The sequence below is a fragment of the Diabrotica undecimpunctata genome, chromosome 5, assembly GCF_040954645.1.
Source record: "Diabrotica undecimpunctata isolate CICGRU chromosome 5, icDiaUnde3, whole genome shotgun sequence".
Classification (NCBI taxonomy): Eukaryota; Metazoa; Arthropoda; class Insecta; order Coleoptera; family Chrysomelidae; genus Diabrotica; species Diabrotica undecimpunctata.
In genome coordinates, this window is record NC_092807.1 from 66,825,165 (window position 1) to 66,838,335 (window position 13,171).

Genomic DNA, 13,171 nt, shown 5'->3' on the forward strand with positions numbered 1-13,171 from the left:
TATCCATAGTGCCCGTTGACATCTCGTATGTAACTATACGTTCATTAATAATGAAGACACTGTGTAATGCTCTTTTGGTAGTCGCTCCAATCGGACCAATAACAAAGGAGATTCGATGTAATGCCCTCTTAGCAATGCCGCAATGTGTGTTTTTCTGTCTCAACATATTCGCTACCCCCTCTCGTGTCCAATGATGCATCATACGACACGATCCTACGAACTATTCTACTCCCACCACAAAATGCTCAAAAAATGAACAGAATGATCCTTAGCATTTTCTTATGGGATTTTACATGGAAAATGAAGCAAAAACGGTATAGCAGCATTTTTACAGGTATAGCTTTTATCTAATTTTATTTAATTTTACTTAATTTTATTTAATTGTTATTTAATTCTACGTAATTCTGTTTAACATGATTTAATTTTATTTAATTTTATTTACCTTTATTTAATTTTATTTAATTACGTTCGTTAAACGTCATGTTATGTTTATAGTAAGTTTGTGTTTATCTTACTCAGTGACATGTAATAAATATACATTATGCGTCATTGATCTCACCTTACAATTACAGTACTCTATATTTTTGTCAATTTTCGAAAAAAAATTACTGTGAAGTAGTAAAATTCCTGATTACCAATATTTGAATCATCAATTTGTAGAATAATTAGCAATAAATCAACTGTATCATTTTAAGAACAAAATATGATTGAAATGTCAAATATTGGTAATTCAGATTTCTTAAAAAATATAAAAAGTAAATAAAACTAAACAAAATTAAATACAATTAAAAAAAAAGTATATAAAATTAAATAAAATCAAATAAAATTAATTAAAATGGACAAGTTTATTCTAAAAATGTTATAGTCGTTTATAGACTATTAGTATTTACAAGTGGTAAGTTTTTAATGAAAACTAATGAATATACTCTTTCATTATTCATGATTATTTTTAGAATATAATGATAATCAAAATGAAATAATTAAGCATAAATACAAGATAATAATAAAAATGTAAATAATGAATAAATTCTTTAAATATATTTTTTTTAATTTTAAATAACTTAAATGTGTAGTGTTATTATAAAAAATATTAACCATTCGGTAATAAGCAACAAAAAATTTAATTAACCTACATGTAGTAATAACACACTATAAGAAGTATTCACTTCTGTCGACAGTCCCCAAGTGCCACGGTCTTTGTTTTTATTAGGTAAATCAACTATAATTTGTTTCTATGAAACTATTCTTAAATATGTACGAGTTTGATAAGATATAACTATGTCGTAGGTACGTAGGTATAACTGTGTAATATATTTTTTTCAGTTCGACTCGAAGGGTCAAAACTTCCTTCATATAGCCTTAAAAAAGGGAGACATTGAAAGTGCTCTATTTTTACTAACAGTACAAGTAGACGTAAATTCTAGAGTACAAGATCCAATGCTAACGCCACCGATTCATTTAGCTGCTAAACATGGGAACGAAACATTAGTTAGGAGTTTAATTCTAGCTGGTGCTAGAGTAGACGATAGGGATGCTCAAAGGTAAGAATCACAAACATATACATCACAAACACAAACGCACCACAAATACACCATTACTATTTTTACTGGGAATTAATCATAGTTTTATTTTAATATATGCTTATTTTGACGTTTCGATTTCCACTGCGGAAACTGTAGTTCACATTCACATTTTGTAATTATTTTTGTATCTACAGTAAACTAAACATAAGTTTTTTAAATGCGACACTCTGTATTCTACTCTGTATTTTGTATCTAATTATATTTAACCTCATTTCGCATGTACTTTCAATATGGGACTTTATTACGTTATACGAGTTATTTCAAAAGTTTAATTCAATTGTATAAGTAAATCACTACGGGAGTGATCAAGAACGTGAAGCATAGCTTTCATATCGTATACGCACGGAGCGATGGATATAGATATATATATATATATATATATATATAATATATATATATATATATATATATATATATATATATATATATATATATATATATATATATATGCTCCCTCTATAATGAACACACGGTTATTACGAGGTTATTAAACGGCCCCGCAATAAATATAACTGCCGCCCGCAATAAACTTCTTTACAATAAATACAACTGTTTCACATATTTAGAAAATATGATAGATAGAATAATACTGAACAATTTAAAGCAGTCAAAAATGAGAGAATTCTTCCAATTGCAGAATCAATAGTTTATGTTATCCTTTGGGCTTTATACATTATGTAGTTGGGAAAAATGCAAGTACAGATTTTTTGTTTTAACCTATATCATTGAAAATAAAAAAAACTCTTTTTTGTTTTAATGTATTTCATTAACAATAAAAGTAAACAACTTTTTTTCAAAAACGTCTTTCAAACAATATTTATTAGCATCTTATATTGCTCCGAATGGTTTCACTATAGGAAGTTAATGTTTTAGAAAACTACATATTCATATGTATGCACCACATACCTCTTAATAAAAGGAATTTGAAAATCAAAGAGACCCAAACGGTCAGATACCAAATCATCCAGTACAAAGTTAACTAGGATAGGAGAGATTGAGGAACCCATAGGTAGCTCAATAGGCTAGCATAGGTACAATATTTACATAATTATGATGGATATGCTCCTATTACATATATCTCTCCTATCCTAGTTAATTTTGTACTGGATGATTTGGTATCTGACCGTTTGGGTCTCTTTGATTTTCAAATCCCTTTTATTAAGAGGTATGTGGATGATTTATTATTAGCCTTACTCCCAGACAAGATTCAGGCCACCTTGTCTATCTTTAATGAGTTTGATCCTCACTTACAGTTCACTGCTGAACTTGAGGACCCCGTCACCAATAGTATTCCCTTCTTAGACATGCTTGTCATTAGAATGGGAGATAACACCTTAACCATAAGATAGTATAGGAAACCGATGGCCTCTAATAGGTTTCTCAACTACCATTCTTGTCATCCTTTCAAATATAAACTAAACTTAATTAAAGCTTTAAGCTGTCGACTAAATAGATTGACACATCCGATTAATCGAAGGGAATCACTTCAATTACTAAGAAGTATTCTGATTGAGAACTCCTATCCATCCTCTCTCATTAATAAATACCTTTACTTACAAAGCTATGGCTCCTCTTTAGATGACATACCCAATGGTGACCAACTTAGAATAATATCAAATAATTCAATTAATAGCATTGTTCTGCCTGATACTGACCTTGGGACTCCTACTATCCATTATTCATCTTTACCTTATTTTCCTCAAGTTACTGAGAAACTTATTAAACTGTATAAACAGAATAACATACCTGTGAAAATTGCTGTTAAGAATGCTAAGACTGTTAGAAATTTGTTTTCAAAAACTAAAACACCCTTGTTCCTTTTGGAACAAGTTATTACCATTTATCACATACCTTGTGCTGAGTGTGACTCATGTTACATCGGTCAGACTGGGAGATCATTGAAAGGGCGCCTTACTACACATCGTAATGACATCAATTTATCTAAACATACTTGTGCTCTTGCCCAGTATGCTATCAATACCAAGCATAAGATAGACTTTAATGAAGTTAAGATTCTTGGCACAGAACGCAATCTCGTCAAAAGATAGTTTTTGGAAATGTGTTCAATACTTAAACACCCTAATGCTCTTAATAAAAGAACAGACATTAGTAACTTGAGCCAAATATATCATGCTTTAATATTGCAGAATTAGGCTTAATAAGCTATTTACTTTATTATTGTCCTTTAAGGTGTACAGGTTTACCATATTTTCTTATTAAATAATTTAAATACATATAAACATATTAAAATAAATTTAAATAAAATAAAAAACAAAGAAATATTTCTTACTTATATTAACTTACACTTATGCAACTTTTGACATAGTCACTCGTTGCATTACACATACTTATAAACATATAAAATAAATTTAAATATAAAATAGAATATAAGAAATATTTCTTACTTATATCAGCTTACACTTATACAACTTGCATTACTTTTGACATAATCACGTGTTGCATATACACAGATTTGTATTAATTGTTTTTAATCAAATAGTTTAATACAGTTATATAATTGATGTGATTCATAGAATCCTTTATCATTTGCAGCTCCAAGTGTATGAACCTTGGACTGTTGGAAATTATAATTTCTTCACCTGTGGCTGATTAACCAGCCACAACGTTGACGATTTATATATGAGTTTTTGGATTGACCTCACTTGTTTGTTTGTTTTTTCTTAACCGATCACTGGGGGGAAATTTGGTGTTAGTAACCACCTTTCCTTTCATTTATTGGTTCCTTACAAACAGGTTGTCACCCAAACTCATCTTATCATTTAAATAAACCGCTCTATTATTAGGGTTGGTATTTCACCTTGTTGTTCTGTCATAATTAATGACCTCAAGATGACCTCAATTGACCACGTCTTTTCACGTTGTTGCGCGTTTGTTTTAATATAACACCATTTTACCGGCAGCATTCAAGAAGCCAGGAGTGGTAATTTCATTATACATTAAATTATTCAATTTCAATATTTATTACTTTAATAATGCTACCTAAAGTTAAAATTAAATCATAACTATTGCTATATTGTTGGAAGTGCATCTCTGATTTTCTTAGTTCTTCATACTCTTTTTCAATGTTTTTTTTTACTTATACATGTATAAAAAACCACATGTTCTTTTTGCTGTGCTTAGTTTGAACAAATTGTTAACTGTATTTAGTTCAATTTATTGTTTATACATCGTAATCGTATAATGTCCATTTACTTAAGCGTCTTTACAATTTTAATATCACTGACTGCTACATATTTTTTTAAGGAAACACATGTAACAAATTTTCCATGCATGAGGGGTTTTTTCATATTGTTCTTTTTAGATGAACTGATGATGCTTTCTGATTAAGAAAGCGAAACGTCTTCAATAAATAGATGAAGTAGCCATCATCTTTGTCCTTTTTCTCCACCCTTTGACCGAAAAAACCCACCATTCTTCCGAGTGATCCTTAATTTATATTGTGAAATGAGAATTTTATTTAACTGCTATTTAATTTATAATGTCTTTATTTAAAGGTTCTTATTTTAATTTATTAAAAAGCACGATAACTTATATCAATTTATTTGACGAATCATACATAATTTATATAGGCGAACGTAACATTTAAATCGCGAGCGCGTCTTCAAAATCAACTGACTTCTTCAATTAAAGTTCCGTTATTATATAGGAAATCCTGTTATTCGAGAACGGCGGCGATCTCCCCAGAAGCTCAGACCGGTTTAATTTCGGTCTACCTGGACACCTCGAATCGGATCATTACATTACATTATTAAATATAATTTGGTTCTAGATCCTTCGCCGAAATTTCTACAACAAAACAGAATTAGTCATAATATATTTACGGTTATTTTAGACCATGATATTTATCGTAACATTGCCCCCCTCTTAAAAGATGGTTCCTCCTGGAACCTTGTCGGGACTGGAACCGGAACTGTATGCTGGTATCGGCAACTGGACCCTCTTTTACAACTTCCAGTTGTATAAAAATGACAAGGGACGGTTTTCTCTCCGCACCAGTAACTATGCGGATTGCAACAGACTAACACCCGGACTTCGGTGTCTTTGAAGATCTCCTCCACCATATTTCGGATAACCCTCCAATCTAATTGGCGGCACTCCAACTTTGGCATGGCTAACTTTTGCACGTCGGACTCTAGTACGTGCTCTCTCAATTGAAGTAAGGCTTCCCATACATCTCGGTAGGTAGGTTGGTCACGGGCAGTGTCTTTTGTTACCAGGTAGAAAAGGTAACGTGATGCATCTTGGAGTTTCAAGGTTTTACCGGGAGCTGGCACTTGGCATTGAAGTTCTGCAACTCGACCAAACTTCTTTCGAAAGACGGATGCCAACCCTGGTGCGTCTTTGATACTGGCCGGGATGGTAAGGGCCAGCGAGTGGTCATCGGGGAGCGCGAGTAGATCTTGCTTTTCTTCAGTGGTAACACCATGTCTTGCTTTACCGGTACCTCCATAGGCACCCATGAATTCCTCAAACGTGAGGTCAGACACATCTTCGACTTGGTTTACTTCCGCTTCTTCATCTACGTCGTGGTCACCTTCGAAAGACGCCAGCCGGTTATGGTGTACTATCATCCGCTTTCCCCTCGGAATCTTGCTTATTCGGTAGATGACATCGTTGATCTTCTCCATGATGAGGTATGGACCTTCCCAAAACTGTTGCAATTTGGGAGAACAACCTTTTCGTTTCTTGGGATTATACAGCCATACTTTGTCGTTCTTCTTAAAGCAACCCTTTTCGGCTTGTGTGTCGTACCGTTTCTTCATTCTGTCGCTAGCGATCTGAAGGTGGGAACGGACCAACTCATGTACATCGTCCATTCTTCTTCGTAATTCGATCACATAATCTTCACCTGCTACATCTTCTCCAGGTCGACACCCAAACTCTAGATCACAAGGTAGTCGCATTTCGCGTCCGAATAGGACTTTGGCTGGTGTCTGGCCTGTTGATTCGTTAACAGCAGATCTGTAGTCCATTGTGAAGAACGGAAGGTATTGGTCCCAGTCTCGCTGATGATCGGACACCATCTTTGTCAAATACTTGCCAACTGTCCTATTCATTCGTTCTACCATACCATCCGATTGCGGATGATACGCTGTAGTTCTTGTTTTCTTCATGCCTAGTCTATCACATATTCCTTGGAATAGATCGCTTTCGAAGTTTCTGCCTTGGTCACTATGGATCTCCAAAGGCACTCCAAATCTGCTGATATATTCTTGGATCAACTTGTCTGCAACGGTGGCGGCCTTCTGGTCGGGAAGTGCGTAAATCTCGACCCACTTAGTAAAGTAATCCATTACTACCAACATGTACTTGCCTCCATTTTCACTTTCTGGAAATGGCCCAGCGATGTCCAAAGCTATTCTTTCAAACGGGCTTCCAACATTATATTGTCTCATAGGAGCTCTCCTTTTTCGGTAAGGCCCGTTACTCGTAGCACAAATAGTACATTTCTTACACCAGTCTTTTACGTCGTCGGAACTGTTCATCCAATAAAACCGTTCCCGAATTCGCTGAAGGGTTTTCTTTACACCAAAATGCCCTCCTGATGGACTGTCGTGTAACTGACGAAGTACTTCGGCTATTCTGCTCTTTGGAATCACCAACTGTCTTCTCTTCTCTGAACCGTCATCATTTTCCAGGACTCGTTTGAGCAAGCCATCTTCCATGATAAATGAGTCCCACTGGGCCCAATACGTCTTAACTTCTGAGCATAGGTTTGATATTTCTTGCCAAGGTGGTCGACGGTTTTCCTCTTTCCATTTTCGAATTTTCTGTATAACTGGATCTCTTTCTTGTTCTTCTCTGATCTTAGTAGGCGCCCAGTCGTCGTTGACCATCGTTGTTCTTAGCACTGCTGCTTCCTTGGATTCCGTTTTGTTGCAGTGGGAACACTCTGCTGGGCATGGCCTTCTGGAAAGAGAATCAGCGTTTCTGTGGCTAACTCCGGCCCGGTGCTCAATCTTAAAATCGTATTCTTGGAGTCGTTCGATCCACCTGGCTATCTGACCCTCTGGATTCTTAAACTGCATCAACCATTTAAGGGCGGCATGGTCGGTTCGGATTAGAAACTTCCTACCATAAAGGTATTGATAGAAGTGCTCTACTGATTTTACTACTGCTAGAAGTTCTCTTCTCGTGACACAATAATTCCGCTCAGGTTTTGAAAGAACTTTACTAAAATATCCGAGGACTCGTTCCTGTCTGAGAACAGCACTCCTTGAATCTGAGACAGCACTCCTCCAATTCCCACATTACTTGCATCTGTATCTAAGATGAACTCTCCTTCTGGCAGTGGATACCCTAAAATTGGTGCTGTTATTAAATGCTTTTTCAAGGTCTCAAAGGCATTTTGGCAGTCTGTATCCCAGCGGTAATCTCTTGCTTCCTCCGTAAGTCGCGTTAATGGCTTAGCGATATCTGCAAACTTCTTAATAAACCTCCGGTAGTAAGTACATAGTCCAAGAAAACTTCTCACTTAATGTTTGTCAGTTGGTTTTGGCCATTCCTTAATGGAATCGATTTTTCCCTTATCCACGGCCACTCCTTCTTTACTGACTATATGACCCAGATAATTGACTCTACCTTGAAATAGCTGGCACTTCTTGGGGTTTAGCATCAATTGGGCAGCTTTAAGTCGATTAAAAACGTTTTCTAAATTCCTCAAATGATCTTCGAATGTCTCCCCCAAGACGATTATGTCATCTAAATAAACCAGGCATGTTTTCCAAGATAACCCTCTCAACACATTTTCCATAAGCCTCTCAAATGTCGCAGGAGCATTACAGAGTCCAAATGGCATAACGTTGAATTGCCACAATCCAGATCCTGTGGTGAAGGCTGTCTTTTCTTTATCTACTGGGTCCATTTCTACCTGCCAGTATCCAGACTTCAAATCCAAAGTAGAAAACAATTTACTTCCAGCCAATGTGTCCAATGTGTCATCGATCCGAGGCAGAGGATAACTATCTTTCTTGGTAACGTTGTTCAGCAAACGGTAATCCACACAGAACCTCGTCGTTCCGTCTTTCTTCTTAACCAGGACCACCGGAGAGACCCATGGGCTCGTAGAAGGTTCTATCACCCCGTCTTTCTTCATTTCCTGAACAATCGTTTCAGCTTCCTCTCTTTTCGCCTGTGGTAATCGTCGAGCTGTTTGACGAATTGGCTTAGCATTACCAGTATCAATTTTATGCTTAACAACGGTAGTTCTTCCCGTCTTTCCTCCTTTCGGTACGAAAATATCACGATACTGCCGAAGAAATTCCCTTAATTTCCTTTTCTCCATCTGATTTAGAGACTGTCCTGCAACTGCAACTATTTGGTCGAATTTGTCGTTGGAATTATCAGATGTTGTCGCCTGACGGATTATGGATGTCACAGGTACACAAGTTCCTACTTTTGTCTCTTTCTTTATGGTCACTGGGTAGTCGTTGACATTGATAAGTCTCACAGGAATTTCCTTAGCCGAAGTCACCAATTCCTTTCCAATTATGATTCCACGGCCAACCTCATCGTCGTGGTTCCAAGGCTCCATCATAACAGGTCTCCCTTCGTCCACAATTCCCTGTAGCCGCGCTACTATGATCGTTTCGCTTCTCGCAGGCACGATTGTATCTTCTTTAATGGCTGCTTGCACAGTGTTGTCATTATGTGGATGAAGAAATACCTCCTCGTTGCCAACTTTGATTACCTTATTCTTAAAATCCAATTGGAATGCATGCATATTCATTACGTCCATTCCTAATATAACAGCCTCTTCGATGTCAGCAACTATAACAGTATTGACGAACTTTTCTGCTCCAATTCCAAATTGTACCTGGATTTCTCTATGAATGTTAGCATTTTCACCTGTAGCGGTCCGACATGCACCTGTAACATTTAAATCGCGAGCGCGTCTTTACAATCAACTGACTTCTTCAATTAAAGTTCCGTTATTATATAGGAAATCCTGTTATTCGAGAACGGCGGCGATCTCCCCAGAAGCTCAGACCGGTTTAATTTCGGTCTACCTGGACACCTCGAATCGGATGATTCATTATAATTTGGTTCTAGATCCTTCGCCGAAATTTCTACAACAAAACAGAATTAGTCATAATATATTTACGGTTATTTTAGACCATGATATTTATCGTAACAATTGGATTGACGGTCGTACTTCTTTTCTCGATATATATATATATATATATATATATATATATATATATATATATATATATATATATATATATATACAGGGTGAGTCATGAGGAACTTTACATACTTCTACCATATGTAGAGTCCCTCAGGGAGGTCTTTATTAATTAACAGGGTGATTTGTGTAATTGACCATTTATTTCATTTTACTGTAGTGTTTATACGGTTCATTTTATTTTTTTAATTTTTGCATGATACAGTACACTACTATCAAGCATTCGACTGGTATTAGCTAAACTAAAAAATTCCAGGACTGGCTTTGGAAAAATTAATTTAGGGATTCGTATTAAATATTACACCCTGTATAATTTTTTTTTAAATGCAATAAGTGATTTTCAAACTACATAAATAGCCAATGAAAACGACATATGCGACAATGTTGTCGCACTTTTATTAAATTTTTAGTGAACGATCAAATCTTACCAAAAATAGAACAACCATAATGAAGTATCAAATTATAAGGTATTAATTTAAACAAATGTTATAAATTTCAAACATTTTAATTAAAATGAGTTCCTACAACATAATCTAATACCTAGAAAATTAACATCTTTACTGTCACTTTGTATTATCTCTACGATAGAATCAATTGTTTTTCAATTTTAAATTTTTACTCATAGATCGTATTGGGGCATTATTTTCGATAAATAATAAATTAAATTGATTAAAAAGTCAAACCTGTTGTATGTGTTAGTTTTTGTTGATTGTAAATGATTAAAATTTTATGTCAAATAATAATACATTGCATCAACTGTACTAAATAAAAATAAATCTAAAAAAGTTTAAAATGAAGGTTGGCGTTGACCGTTTGACGTTTCTTGATATTTTATACCCATTGTCATTATTGTCATTATCAATTGTTATTTATGTGTACAAGAATACATATTTCTTCTGTCATATCTACGTTAAGTACATTGTGTTAGTTTTGGTAGAGCTTTTGTTACTTTCGTTCAAAATGCCACATCAGTTTTCGACCACAGAATATGCAGACGTAATATTTGTTTATGGATTCTGTAATGGGAATGGTAGGGCTGCTAGTAGAGAATATCGCAGGAGATTTCCTAATCGTCGAACTCCCAGTCATCCAACATTTGGGTCAGTTTTTAATTATTTGCGAGAAAATGGCACTTTTCCTAGTGGAACAACGGAGCGACATGTAGATGAAACGCAGGAAGATGACATTATGGACGCCGTTACTATGAACCCTATAATAAGCACTAGACAAGTAAGTCGAGAACTCAATGTTACTCAATCAAAAGTAAGTAGAGTCTTACAAAAAAATAATCTATACCCATATCACATTCAAATGGTTCAGCGACTACATGCTGGAGATGAGATCGATAGGTTGGAATTTTGTAGATGGATTAACAATAATCGACCAACGCTATACAGGACACTATTTACAGATGAAGCCCAATTTACCAGAGACGGGATAAATAATTCACGAAATTCACATGTGTGGGCAGAAGAAAATCCCCATGCTATTCGAGAACGTCGTTCTCAGTTAAGGTTTTCGGTTAACGTGTGGATTGGTGTCATAAATAACCAATTAGTAGGTCCTCACTTTTTTGATGGTCCCTTAACAGGGCAGGTCTATTTGAACTTTCTACAAAATATTTTGCCGAATTTGCTTGCCAACGCGAACGTTGCTATCCGAGGGATGTATTTTCAGCATGATGGGGCACCCCCACACTTTTTACTGGCAGTGAGACAACATCTCAATAATGTTTATGGCAACAGGTGGATAGGACGTGCAGGTCCTATTTCGTGGCCTTCAAGATCCCGTTGATTACCATATTTGGGGACGATTGAAGCAACTAGTTTACGCAGTGAATATTAATAACCGACAACAATTAATTGATAGAATTATACATTGTTGTAATACTATTAGAAACGATCCCCAGAGTATCCGTAATTCAATACGTCAATTAACAATTCGGCAACAAAAATGTGTACAGGCTGCAGGGTTCCATTTCGAAAATCTATTTTGAATTATTTTTATTTTGTTACCATTATTGTATCTTTTCCAGTTCTAATTTATGGGTTTATCATAACTATGTACATATTTTTAGTTTTTTTTTAAATTGTTCTTCGTTATTGTTAGTAGTTACTGTTTTTTGTTGTGCAGTGACTCAGTTTATCATTTCAATTAAAATGTTTGAAATTTATAACATTTGTTTAAATTAATTACCTTATAATTTGATACTTCATTATGGTTGTTCTATTTTTGGTAAGATTTGATCGTTCACTAAAAATTTAATAAAAGTGCGACAACATTGTCGCATATGTCGTTTTCATTGATTATTTATGTAGTTTGAAAATCACTTATTGCATTTAAAAAAAAAAAATATATACAGGGTGTAATATTTAATACGAATCCCTAAATTAATTTTTCCAAAGCCAGTCCTGGAATTTTTTAGTTTAGCTAATACCAGTCGAATTCTTGATAGTAGTGTACTGTATCATGCAAAAATTAAAAAAATAAAATGAACCGTATAAACACTACAGTAAAATGAAATAAATGGATAAATGGTCAATTACACAAATCACCCTGTTAATTAATAAAGAAGAGGAGTTGACATTTTTTAGTGTCCACATGATATGCTCCCTGAGGGACTCTACATATGGTAGAAGTATGTAAAGTTTCTCATGACTCACCCTGTATATATATATATATATATATATATATATATATATATATATATATAAATAAGTTCGAATTATCGGGTAAAGTGGTCTGTAATGAAAATCTTTCGTTTTTCTAAATTACTCAATATTTCGCCATTTATTTAACAGCTTCTTCAGGAGTAAACTAAAACAATTTGAACATTACAAAAAATGGCGTACAAATACATTTTAAAACACTGACAGAATTTAAAAGATTTCGCAAATAAAAAATGACATTGAAGCACTTGAAACATTGAATGTCAAGATTAAATTGTCTTAAGCACGTTCGTTACAGCTATACGATAAAAAATTAAAATTATTTCAAATGTAAAAATAAAAATAACAATAAAAGAAAAGTTAGAAGAATAATATTTCTTTGGTGAATTATTAAGGTTAGTTGTTATTAAGATGAATGTTGGCTATTTTGAATATTTATAAATTTTGTTCAATATGTTACAATATATGTTACTTAACTGTCCAGTGTCCGTTTTATAATTTAAAGTGTTTTTATTTTTGTTAATGTAATACATCTCAAGAAATAATCTACTTTTGTAGTTATCAGTCTGTGCCAAAATGTGAGCTTTGTTATAGTCTAGCATATGACCAGTGTTTTCATAGTGCTCAACCACTGCGCAAGTATTTTTTCTCAAGCAACAATCACTTTTATGTGGTGTGATGCGTTGTTTTAGGCATTGTGATGTTTGACC

The 13,171-nt window shown here is 34.4% G+C and overlaps 1 protein-coding gene across 2 annotated transcripts in view; it reads left to right on the forward strand.

Annotated features, from left to right (window-relative positions):
• The window catches only part of LOC140441362 (rabankyrin-5), a 456,167-nt gene that overhangs the window by 380,000 nt on the left and 62,996 nt on the right, over positions 1-13,171 (forward strand). For both annotated transcript variants that reach the window (XM_072532038.1, XM_072532039.1), the window contains one exon: positions 1,324-1,541. In XM_072532038.1, coding sequence (XP_072388139.1) covers positions 1,324-1,541 — 218 coding nt within the window. The remainder of the gene's footprint in view (positions 1-1,323; positions 1,542-13,171) is intronic.